We start from the raw sequence: 12,815 nt of genomic DNA, 5'->3' as shown, positions 1-12,815 counted from the left end.
CAGAGCTCATTAGTGTCATCAAGAATGTGAGATGTTCAGCATTTGGCAGGACTTAACTATATATTTTGAACACTAATTAGCACAAGGATCAGACTTTCTTATCAGGACATTACAGTAATATCACTGTAACAAAGTGATTTTCCGCATGGGTTAAAAATGTGACAGAAAAAACACAAGTAGCTGACTCCAATTAATTTTAGTAGCTGTTAGAGGGCTTTTAGGCATTTGTACACTGGGAATAATACTGAGGAATGCTGGAAAGTTGAAGAAATAGTAAGATGGCAAAAGCAAGGAGATGGCCGTAAAGCAAATGGTAAAGAATTATAGAGAGCTGGACATAGCAGAAGGTCTGGTTAACCTGAAGATCCTGGAGATCCAGAAAAATTAAAAAAAAAAAAAAAAAAAAAAGAGACAATAGCATAGATAATGAGTTCAAATTAATGTTTAAGAATGTAAGAATTGCATTCTTAAAGATGTTTCTTTTCCCTCTTCTTATTCTACCTGTCAATAATCTGATGCTTATCACATACCCTAATGCAATCTTCCTTTTCTTCCTTCTCTTCCTCTGGTTCCTCCAAGTCTTCCCATTCATTGTCACTGTCATGTGTCTCTCTAGGAGGCAGGGATGATGAGAAAGGACCACAAACACGTGGTTGTGGTGTCACCATGGCTCTGGAGAGTGTCTCGGAGCTTCCTCCCCGGGAAAGTGAGGTCACAGACGTTGAGCTGATAGTGAGATACTCTTCATCAATAGGAGTTAGAGAGAGAGTTTCAGGCATACATTTTGTGTTCGATAGGTCATCATCACTCTTATTAAATATGTGGCTGGAAAATAAAAAGATCGCAGTGCTGGAGTTTTGCTCCATATCATTTATTTAGATGGCCACTGAAAAGTCTACTGCTTATACATGACCTTATTTTAATTTTAGCTGAAGTACTAGTCATGGTATTAAATTGTTGTCTGGGTTCTCCAGTGTCACTGTAAAAGTAAATAGATAATAAATATTTTGTAAGGCTGGTTAAAAGATTAGAAAGCCTTCAAAATTTGAAGACAGCCTTTGCAAATGTTGCACTTTCTTTTTTTAAGAATTTCAGCTGCTATAAGAAACTTAATTAATGTATCTGGTAAGTGGTATGAGCATTATAATACTTCTACAATTTTCGTGTTTGCTGTTTTCTTGATAAAGGAATGCCACTCATGTTCCTAGTTCCTACACATCTTTCCTTGGTAACTAGAGCACAGACCAGAAACACAAAATATAAATTTTTTGTCTCCCTATAAAAAAAATAAAGTCCTCATTTTTCTTTGTAAGCCTGCTTTTATTTTTATCCTTGCATTAAAGCATAAGAGTTGTCTTATGGAACTTGATGAATTTATCCAATTACTTGAATGAAAATTATTATTGATTTTTATTCCACTATGTTGGAGAGACAGTATACAGCACTTTTAGTGCTCAAGCCCAGAATGTAATTTTATGTTTTCTGTTTAATACTGTTTTGGCTGTTGTCATTAATGACCTTTAATAGACTACTATAGCAATGTCTATTTACCATTAAAGTTGATAGCAATGCTTGAAATATATTTTTTTAAAGTATCTGTTTTATACATCTCAGTCTTCATTGAACTGTTGCTGAACCTCATTCAACTTAAAAGCACTTGCAATGGAATAGCTGTTATTAATGTTTCACATAGCAAATATAGATATACATAGCATATATAACAGTTGCATAGAATCTTTCTTTCTCTGATAGAACTGCTCCAGTGGATGTTGGTCAATGCAAGTGTCATAGAAGCTGTCTCGTGCCAGTGGAGTGCTGAGTGGCCTTCAAAGGGTTGGAAAGGTGTTTGGCAGAGCTACACGAGCTCAAGGTGCTGAGCAACTTAATCATAGCACAGCTTCTAGCTCATGTCTACATCTTCAGGGGAAATACCATGAGTCTTGGTTCTGCAGGCACATGCACAAGCTCCACTGACATCCTCATCTTTCTTTTGGAGTCTCTTACACCTGCACTTCAGAGGGGAAAACTATTGGTTAACTTTTTCAAATCAGCTGTTTCAAAGATTCTTGTTGGAGGCAATGAGAATAAGAGTTAAAGGAATTGCCATGTGAAACAAAGGCATGTAATGATAGGACTAGGGGAAATGGCTATAAATTGGAGAGGGGAAGATTCAGGTTAGACATTAGGAAGAAATTCTTCACAATGAAGGTGGTGGCCTTGGAATTCATTCCCACAAGAGACTTAGTTTTGTTGAAGCTGTATCTCTTCAAAAATGTTTGCTACAGACATATTTCTGCTGGTTTTATTCTCAACAGTAGAGAAGTACATATGTAAGCAGGAGCTTCTCTAATGCATGTGAGTGAAGGGTCTCCTCTCAAGACAGGAGCTAGAAGTATGAATTACCATTAAGGTCCCACTTAACTTGCAGTCAGGTAGTGCTGTGACCCCCCAGAGACTGGAAACTCTGACTGGTTCTGTGCTCGAAGAACATCAAGAGTAACAAAAGGATTTCAAGTGACTGTGTGGTAAAATAGAAATGAGTTTCTATATAAAATTACTAAAGCTGCAAGTTAAAGGTCTCTAGGGGACCTTTAACTTGTCTTTGCACCAATCCTTTCTGTTCTGATAATTTATATTCTTTTGCACTGATGATTAAAATGGAATGGATTGTCTTTGTGCTGGTATCTGGTATATCCAAAAGAGTGTAAAAGGACACTGAGTCCATTTGCACTGTATTTTTGTATGACTTCTCTGGCTCAGGGCTTCTATTGGCCAAAACAGAAAAAAAGTTTTTTTAATTTTCTCTTAAATTTCTCTTTTCAAAAAAATTGAAATGGAAAGATCATACAATAAGACAGAGATTGTTGATGCCTACTTAGATTGACTCTGACAAAACTGAAATTAAAAGATCATATAATAAATAAAGTCTTTGGTTCCTATTTAAGTAAACAAGAGTCCATTGATTTGAAACTGCAGTCAGTGCCAGCTGAACAGCATATATTTTTACAGTATTGCAGCACTCATACAACTGTCTTGCAATGCAGACTTAAGCAAAATTGTCACAAGTTCAAAGTAAGTAGAGACAGCAAATTGGAATAGAGTAAGATGGTAAAACAGAATCTTCAGTAAAAAGCAGTGGTTAGAAGCAGATAGCCTAGTACTTAAACCTAAGTAATTAACTTTCAGAATTCTAATAGCTGAAGGAGAGGTTGCAAAGCAAATTTCAGTATTCCCTACCTTTTGGGCCATCCAAATTCACGTGGTGAGTAGCAGTTCTGCTTCACTTCTTCCTCTAGGGAATAGAAGGCTTCAGAACCGGTGGCTTCTTGATGAAACTTCCAAAGACGCTTATAGATACTTTCCCTGGGAGCCATAAGTTTATGCATGGGCTTCTCTTGAAACTCAGCTTCCTGCTCTTCGTATGTTGAGCTGTCATCTTCAGGAGGCTCACTAAAATCTGCTGCTACTGGAGAATCCAGGTAGTCTTCAAGGTCTGGAGAGGTGCTACCTCCATTGCTGGTAGATTGATCCATAGTATTTCGTACCTCTGTATTCCCTGGCATTTCTGCCCCAAATTCCTTAACTGGAGATGATGAGGTCTATCAAAATAACAGAAAGGTTAGTGTAACTCCTCTTTTATCTCCCATTTTCTTTCCTTTAAAACCAAAATAATTTGTAGATGAAATATCAATAAGCATCCAAAAGTGAAAATATCAAATGGTAGCTGGAAGGGAGGGTAAAAATAGAGGGAAGTACTCTCACCAATTAAATACTTTGTCTTTATGCTCATCTTCTGCATTCTTCAGGAGTTCCAGCCATGGAACTACTACACAAGTTCACTTATCCCAATGAATTATTTGCTAGAGGTGGCCCATTTTTATTTCTCATCATATCATGCCTCAACTCTGTGTCTACATTCTCTTTGTTGTGTAGAAGTGGTTTCCAGATTTAACTTCTGTGTGACTGACAACAGAAATCAGCTAAGGGCATGTTGCAGGAGAGCAGCAAGAAGCAGTTTGTTATCAGGGGATGGATCTGAAAGTCATTTCTGTCTGCTTATGGACAGCAATTACAAATTGTAGTGGGACAGGAACCCTGAGCAGGCCATTCTGCATGGAGTTGGAGTAATGCAAATGCGTGCTCATTATAACAGTACTCATGTATGTACCCATGAGTTATGCTCAATAAGCAGGAATAATAATGCTAGAATACCTAATGTAACTGTTTTAGTCTCTATGGTTTCTACAGTTCATTTTTTTTTCTTTCTCTCCCTTCACCCCTGCAGTTTCTGCTAACTATCAGTAAGAATCTGAATAACCAGATTAAGTTGAAAAAACAGAATAAGTTGAAACGATTACTTAGTTTATTAAGAGGTATTCTGAATAGGAAAAGTTCTTTATTTTCCTTCTGCTTTTGGGTGTAACATAGCTAACTGAAGCCCACAAATTATAAAGACTGCACTGGAGAATTTCTGCGGTTTCTGTCTGAGGATCTGGTAAAACATTTTTAGAAGCATCATTAGAAGATCTGCTTGGGGTATGTGGTGTTTCACTCCAGTGACAGTAGTGCAATGCAGAAGTTGTTGGGCTGGTATAAACATGTTTCACATCTCATAGATTTCAATTATTCTGATTGCTAAGCAACAATCAGTTGAGCTGTAGAAGCTGAATTGAAGCCAGCAAAGGAACGAAATCGAATACAGGGCCTCGGGGGAAAAGCGAAGGTTTCCCTGTTCAGGACTGGATAGAAAATGTAGTCGTGTTTTTTCCAGATTTAAAGAAGGAAATTTATTGACAGCTTTGTCTTACCAGGGCACTCTGTTCTATTTCCGGAAGAACACCTTTTGGTGGTCTGCAGAGTAGTAATGTGACTTCTGGAGGAGCTCCTCTCAATAAGTGCAGGACATCCTAAGAAGGAAGAAGGAATATTAGATTTCTTATGGAACACAGCCTATAATACATGTCATTTTACGAAATGAGATGGAGACAATTTTTATTGTGAATGCCAGATTCTTAGTATTTGTGCTTCTCAGCAGCATCTGAGGGCCAAAATTCCCTACTGTATGATTGTCATAGAAGTGGACCGTGTTTTTATGTGAATGTGTATCTAAAGTCAAGTCAGTTCCCTTTGCGAACTCTTCTTCTACCAACAGGCACATGCGTTTAAATTAATTCTTTTTACTTTTTTTAAGAAAACGGGATTTTTGGACAAATGCTTTCAAACTGCACGTGGCAGGGACACGTCTTCTCTCAATTGTATCAGCGTAGCTCCACAATTTGCCATATTGACATAACCAAAGTGAGACTCTTACAAAGCCACTCGTTGACATAACATCTGTTCAGTAGCATTCAGCTTTCAGCTGTAGGGGATGATGAAATACTTAATTTGGGGGAGCAGAGGGAAGTAAAGCTGTATGCCAAGACACCCTGTCTGCCTCTCTGCACAAACTAATTAAAAAGACTGTATGTCAGAAAGCAAGAGTGCTGGAAAAGGACAGATTCCAGGTCAAGGAAAAAAAAAGACTGGAGTAGAGTTACAACACATCCCTGGGTATCTAGGATTTATAGCACATTGTCTTTTGCCCTACCTATTTAATGATATAAATAACCTGTCAGTGGAAAAATGACATGATTTCATCATTTTGTTTGTTACCAATATTATCTATTCAGTTCATATTCATATACAAAATCCAGTGATTTTCATAAGTTGAAAAGACTATGATGAAAAACATAAATCCACATGAGGTCTTTTCTGTACCATTTAATTTCTTCTTCTAAGATTAGAATTTCTCCTTCCAGGTGAAAAAGTTATGCTGGCTTTACTCTGCCTAAGTAGAGATTTGAATCTGGGGCATGGTGTTTAGCATGCCATTATAAAGCACAAATGACCACAGGGAAAAAATGTTCCAATTATGCACAACAGCAACAAAGATTCCAACTAATTAACACCTGGTGGGCATCTAACAACAGACAGTGTATCAGTAGTGGAATATATTCTCTCTAAGAATTCTGTTGGAAGGAAATTCTCCACAAGAATTCTAGAGAAGAATCCTACCTAGAAATCAGATTAATTATGTGCAAATTCCGACCCCCTCTAGTGATAATTAAGTTTACATGCAGCTTCATCCTATTGTCTCTATTACATGTTACCCATAAGGAGGCCCAGTTATAGTACTGCCTGGTACCTGATACAAGAGTCCTTGAAGTGGTTTCCCATTCACAGCTAAAATGATGTCTCCGACTTCAATTTTGCCATTCTCGTCCGCTGGCTGCCCTGGGAACAGTCTTTTGATCCTGACAATAGCTCCTCCAAGGTGCTCACAAGCATCCCCTTCCATTTGCAGAACGCTAAAGCCGAGGCCTCCAGAATTCTTTGTCAATTTGACTTCAAACGTATCTGTTCAAAACAAGGATTGTAAAAAGAGTGAAAGCCATGGCATATGTATCCCCTAAAGAGCTGATGTAAATTATACCCTCAGCAGACCTTTTCCCTGTGTCCTGTAGAGGTAGATCTACTGATCCTAAGGACAAAAGCAGAGTCTGGTGTTCCTTTAACTTATGTGAGCCCTTGAAATAGCACAGGCATAATGGGGAGATTATGGGCAGATTTTATTCCACTTTGTATTCACAGACTTTATGCCATCTGGTACAAGCTCGTAAAGGAAGAAGCTTTTCGTACCAACGTAAAAAAGTTCAAATGCTATACTTTTCTGACATTCTTCTGTGAGCATTGGTAGATCTTACTATTCTGTAGCTGCCTCATGTTAGTCTGCATCCTGCACTAGCCAGCCTAACCTACACTCAGAGCTACTACTCTTTCAGACAAGAACAAGAGACTAGCCCTTTCCCAAATACCATGCTTGCAGCTGAACCTCATTCTGCTAGGAACGATGCCCCTTGGGAAAGTATGGTTCAGATTTAGTTTTTATGAGGCAGCCTTACAGTAAAAAGTACAGTGTTTATTTATTGGCTAGATTTGGTGAAGACCATCTCTGAATATCCTGCTCTTAAGAAATGGAGTGATGGCAGTCTCCAGTCCTGGCCCTGGGGTGGCAGTTCAGCCTAGCTTCATTGCTGACACAGCATCAGCAGTTGTGCTGGTGGTGCTCGCTTTGGGTAACAGACTGACATCAACGCAGCTGCTGCCTGCCCAAGAGTGCTGCAGAGTACGGAAAGGGATCTCCCCTGCCAGCCCTATCTCATCAAGGCTGAGAGATACAGTAAGCCTAGGATAACTTTGGCTGTATCTAGTGACTTTAAGTCTTAAGTACAACAGAAATATTTTTTTGAGAAATTATTTTTGATAATGCCATTAATATTGCAAATTATATTTTTATTCAGTATGCAGTTTTCCTTCCAACTCACAGAAATTTCATAGAATTATTTTCATTCATTCCTGTCTTGCACGTTGTAAGAAGTCACCCTGAATTCAATTTTTTTTATTGCTCACCATCTGTCAAAAAGCAGTAGTCCTTGGTACCATCTGTGAAGGATGTTGCCACAGAAACAACTGCACATTGGTCATCCCTTCTGTCATTAGCAGTCAGGCTTGGCTCTGTCAGTTGGTAGTTTCCCCTTTCTAGAACAAGCTTGGCAATCTAAAACAATGATGAACAGTTTCCAGTTACACAGTAGACAGTGAGCCTTAGGTCTTTTTTACTTCCTTTGTAGGAAAATGGGATTGGATGGGGAAGTTTCTTTTGGCCCAGCTTTGCTACTGTGCTTCACGCTGAATGCAATTTATTCTACTGGGTATTTTACTTAGCTCTGCTGTTGTCCAAACCTGGCCAGATTTCTTAAGGTGTTCCACAGCCTGTTTGTGCGTGATGCCACAGAGGCTGATGCCATCTACTTCCAGCAGACGATCACCTGAGGCAAAAGGAAACAAAAAAGGGTCAATTTGCTTTGACATTCAAGTTCAAAGGTGTAAACCTTGAGGCTACCCATGTTGCAATAGATCTTCATGCTCGTGTTTGTCCAAGCGTGTTATTTTGTACAAAATCAATATTGCTTATTCTACAGTGTTTTTTAATTAGCATTTCAAACATACCAGGGTGTTCTGTAAGTAAATGCAGTGATATCTGATTATCACAGCAATGCTCAAAGTAGATGTCTGAGGGTTACTAAGCTGATGCGCAGCTATAGAGAATAACTGTACAACACTGGTATGAGGCTCCTGTTTTTTTCAGTGGAGTATCTACATGTAGTACAGAGAGAAGCTGAGGAATGTTGGGCTGCATATTGTGTTTCACAGCTGCATGACCTCCAATCCCAAATATTTTTCATTGTCCCTGCTACCATTGAGTTCTGAAGCCCAGAGTTTTATTGGCAGACACATTACCTATCTTTATTTGTCCATCCTTATCTGCTGGTCCCCTGGGAATGATTGACTTCACATATATCCCACCGTAACGCACACTAGTATTAATTCCACCCTGCAAAATATATGCCCACATGTTAGAGTGGAGACTTCACATGTTCTTCATGTGATACAAAACTTAAATATGCATTACAAAACAATTGCTTCAGGAATTATTTTTTTTTTAAAAATAGGAAGGGGGGGAAGAAAGAGGGTATTACTCTGAAGTCCCATCTTGTTGTAATATACTTCCCTAGGGTGTAATCTTGGTCTATTTTCTCAGGAAAACACAATATATTTCTACATGGCTATATAAAAAACACTTACTAAATATTCATGGATTTTTTTTCACTATGCTAATGTAATGATGGGGTTGCATCTTTCAGTCAGTCTTTAGCCCAGCTTCCAAACTGTACAGTATGCATTCAGCAATTATTAACCATTCAGACGATATATATCTAGCATGGACCTGAACTTGTGCAGTCACTTCAGAGCCTATATAAGAATCATGTTCTGTCTACATCCCCTGGCCAAAATCAGATGAAAAAGCAGCCCTCAATTTCTTTTGAAGGCAATGAAATGGCTGTTGCTTCCCACTACATTACACTAAGGACTGTTAAGACACCTCAGCCTGGAGGGATAAATTCAATTCTGATAGGCAAGACAAGGAATTCAAATGCGGCACATAGTTTTCACTGCAGTCTTCTCTGGTCCTCTAAGTATATGCAGAACTGTGTGCCACACGCTTTATACTGGCACAGTTCTTTCACAGATCACGTGGGCAAGAATTGCGTAATGAGCAGAGCCAGTACTTCATCCTCTCTCTGCCAATCAGTCAGATACTTAGGTTTGAAATGTGCCATTCTAACATGTTTTATTCCAAATATATACACTTTCCTATGTGTTTCTTTGTCATGTAACAGTTTGACAGACACATTGAAAGTTTAATAATAACACTTGCAGTCACACTGATTCCAAAAGTCCCATCTTCTTTAACAAGTTCCACAGCATAGATTTCCTTTGAGTTGGTTTCAGATGGAGATGATAAGTGTGAAGAATCAGCTTCCTGTCTCAAAAATATAAACATTAATGAGAATACAGCATCTCAAGAAAAAGGGGGAGAAGTAAAAAGTGGAAGAGAGAATTTCCAGAAGATGTAAAGGGTTGGATCCTATACTATAAGCTTATCCTTACTATAAGCTCAGAGTGGTACCATTTATATCTTTGACATTATTTCAAGCTCTCACTGATGTTATTCAAAATATGATCTGTTGCAACATGCATATACTGACTGTAGACACAAAATGTTGCTGTTTTATGTCTGGTTGAAAACTTTAGAAATTGTAAAGAAATAATTTTATACCTCCTGTGGAAAAGGAAGGAGAATTTTTAATAATATTTTGTGGAACAGTTTCCCCATTTTCTCATACATTCTCAACATGTCTATCATTTTGACATTTTCAGTGTAATTTCACAAGCAATGTATTCCAAGGTTTTCCTTCTCCTTTCCTCTTTTTTTTTTTTTTTATTTCTCCATTTACTTTCCGTTCTTAATATACTTGGCATGTTTAGATATATGCTGAGCATTATGTTACTGAACAGCATCAAAATCTCAGTTACCTCCATATCCTGGCTATCAGCTGAAGTTGCTGGAGTCTTGGGGCCCAATTTTGGTGCTAAACTCCAGGAAAGAGCCTTCTCAAGTTCATCTGTGTTCCTGTCCTGTACTTTGGAGAGAGCTGTATGACAGTCTTGAATCTTTTTTCTCCCATTGTCTACACAAGAGACTTCAGATCCACTAGTGCTGTTTCCTCTTGATAGATTCTTTTCTTCAATTAATCCTTCTTCATACATATCTATAAAGCCATACCAAAATAAAACATTGCTGAATAGTACGTAAATCTGAAGGCAAATATTATTATACCTCAGCAGAGAAGGACAGAGTAACCTCCTACATTAACTGGCTGTGAAATTGGATCTACAAAATGAGTCACTCATTATAGTAGCATTCTGTTTTACAATAAATGTGGAGAAATGCATTTGCTTCATCACTACAGAGGACTATGATGATTATGCTGATTAAGAGCTGGACTGTAGGACTAAGTGTATCAGAAAAAGAAATGCCAACATTCCTTTAGTATTTGGCAATGCAGCCCATAATAGATTTTTCACACACTGACTGTAGAACAGAGATTTGCATGATACCTGCTGGAAGCTGACTGTCTTTGCTGCTAGCCTATGATTGTTGCAACTGGCACTGAGTCGCGAGAAAGTACTATTGCATCCCATCGCCTAACAAATACTAGTGTCCTGAGTTAACTGTTAGCATTCCGTAACCAGCCAAGGCATTTGTCTTTATACCTTTGGGTTGAGAGATGATGAGATCCACTTCATCAGGAGAATTCTGTATGATTTTAACTGCAGTATTAAATGAAACGCCCTCAAGACTAATATTATTCACAGAGATGAGTCGTCCTCCTTGGGAGAAAAAAAAAAAAAAAGAGATAAAACCAAGACAAAGCACATCTAAATAGAGAAATAAATCTAAAGTAGCTAACTTTAAACCATGCAAGTATTATAATTCTAATTAAAAACTAAGAACAATGACCTGGTTTGATATTTCCAGCTCTGTCTGCAGGTCCCCCAGGGATAATTGAAGCGATAAAGATACCGAGGTCTAATTTTCCTACATTTTCTCCTCCAATAATTACAAAACCTGCAAAAATGAGATAGCATGAGAATGCAGAAACACTAGCAATATCAGAAAAGATGAACCTTAGGAGCACAAAAGGCTCTTACACCAATGGCATATGTTTTGTACTTGGTCTGGAGAATGGGGAGCTCTGATTTACATGTCATCAAGGTCTTGATTTGGGAGGTCTTTAAACTCCAGTTATAATTAAAGTGTGATGGTGTCTTTGGTGGCTATTTAAATACAATTTCTCAATAAGAGTAATTCCTTGGCTTGGAACTTTAAAAGATTCCAATTACTTTCTTACAGGAGTCATAAACAATGTGGACTTCAGTGTTTTACACCTGCAGCTGGAAAATGGTATAAAAGCTCATTAGATAAATTAGAACATTGTTTTACAACATGCAGTCTAGGGCGCCAGGTAGGTCATGTAAACTAATGGATATGTAAGAGATATCTAAGAAAATTAAATCTATTGTTGAGTAGTTAGTTTCACTGTCCTAGCTCAGAATTTTCTGCCTATTGCAGAATGTTTTTCTCACGGGTAGAATAGTTGGGTTTTCAAATAGGATAATCCACACAAACCTGCACCATTTAAAAATCAGCTCTGAAACCTGATGGTCCTCTGAATGCATCCACAAGAACGGTATACATTGTTTTAGTGTATTATATAATAAAAATATTATCCAAATAAGAATCCAAAAGTGGGAAACATTCATATTAAGCTTGTATAAACATTATGCCCCAGCTCCGGCAACACCTGAAAGGTCTGCAGAACATATCTCCAACTGTGTAGGTCTAAGATAAATAAAATCTCTGCACATGTATTCCAGTTACAAAATTAGACCCCTGTTCCTTTCATGCTACTCTTAGCGCTTCGTCCCCTTGACCTCTGTGGCCTTTGTGAATCCCCTGACAAAAAACTGTGGTCTTGATTTATGTTCTTAGCCCTTTCCAGTCTTGGAAATTTTAAGTCCTTCACAAAGACTGGTAGTATTATCCTATAAAAAGAATAAATGAGGTGGAGAAGGTTATGGTCTTGTCCATGTTGAGTCAGCAAGTGTCGATGTTATCACCAGGATAACTACAATCCCGGTGACAAACATAACAAGTTCCTTACTTACCAAATCCATTCTTAGGGTCACGTTTTAGGCAGACACAAATGATTTCTCTTTCTAGACCACTTAGCAAAACTTCCTTTTGTATGGCTGGTGATCCAGGTGCTGCAGAAACAAAACAGCTAGAATAAATGCAGATTAATGCAGGGAGACAGTAGATTCATACAGTACGCAAAACTGGGTCTTCAAAAATTAGAAATATAGTTTGTCCTTGTTTTTAACATTACCATTACTTCTGAATTAATGGGATTCAGGAAAGAAACTTAAACAAGTGGTTGGAAATTTACATTATTCAGAAAAGCATATGTACAGTAGCTATGTAAGCTCTTCCTATAATGCTCCATTCTGGGAGAGTACACATTTATTTGCAACATTTTTATTAAGATTAGGTTATCTAAAGAGTTGGGCATGTAGTGCCCATGGAACATAGGGTGATTTGGACACAAGATTTCCTATGGGTTTCTCTGGAAACTCTAACCTTCAGCACTGTGGCCCCTTTGGTTCTGTAGATGCAATCCAATCAGTACTGATTGTGATGGTGACTTTTGTAGTGTTAACTCTATGTTAACATGGAGCAATTGCCACAGTGTTGAAAGTATAGTTCTAATTTAAAAAATGACTCAGCAAATAATCATGGCTTTGTATTC

General features: G+C 38.0%; 1 protein-coding gene across 8 annotated transcripts in view; it reads right to left on the bottom strand.

Moving 5' to 3' along the window:
* The window catches only part of FRMPD2 (FERM and PDZ domain containing 2), a 75,230-nt gene that overhangs the window by 27,689 nt on the left and 34,726 nt on the right, over positions 1-12,815 (bottom strand). For 6 of the 8 annotated variants that reach the window (XM_054071621.1, XM_054071622.1, XM_054071624.1 and 3 more), the window contains exons 19-30: positions 12,175-12,273; positions 10,967-11,074; positions 10,720-10,836; positions 9,979-10,214; positions 9,320-9,424; positions 8,341-8,434; positions 7,783-7,868; positions 7,450-7,597; positions 6,185-6,396; positions 4,809-4,907; positions 3,238-3,599; positions 531-825 (exon numbers count right to left, since the gene is read on the bottom strand). In XM_054071621.1, the coding sequence (XP_053927596.1) occupies positions 531-825; positions 3,238-3,599; positions 4,809-4,907; positions 6,185-6,396; positions 7,450-7,597; positions 7,783-7,868; positions 8,341-8,434; positions 9,320-9,424; positions 9,979-10,214; positions 10,720-10,836; positions 10,967-11,074; positions 12,175-12,273 (1,961 nt within the window). Of the gene's footprint in view, positions 1-530; positions 826-3,237; positions 3,600-4,808; positions 4,908-6,184; positions 6,397-7,449; positions 7,598-7,782; positions 7,869-8,340; positions 8,435-9,319; positions 9,425-9,978; positions 10,215-10,719; positions 10,837-10,966; positions 11,075-12,174; positions 12,274-12,815 lie in introns of those variants that run through there. The other 2 variants (XM_054071623.1, XM_054071627.1) reach the window with 2 other exon arrangements.

This window comes from Cuculus canorus, chromosome 7 (assembly GCF_017976375.1).
Source record: "Cuculus canorus isolate bCucCan1 chromosome 7, bCucCan1.pri, whole genome shotgun sequence".
Classification (NCBI taxonomy): domain Eukaryota; kingdom Metazoa; phylum Chordata; class Aves; order Cuculiformes; family Cuculidae; genus Cuculus; species Cuculus canorus.
The sequence above is the reverse complement of the archived record's forward strand: the minus strand, read 5'-3'. Positions and strand labels throughout refer to the sequence as shown.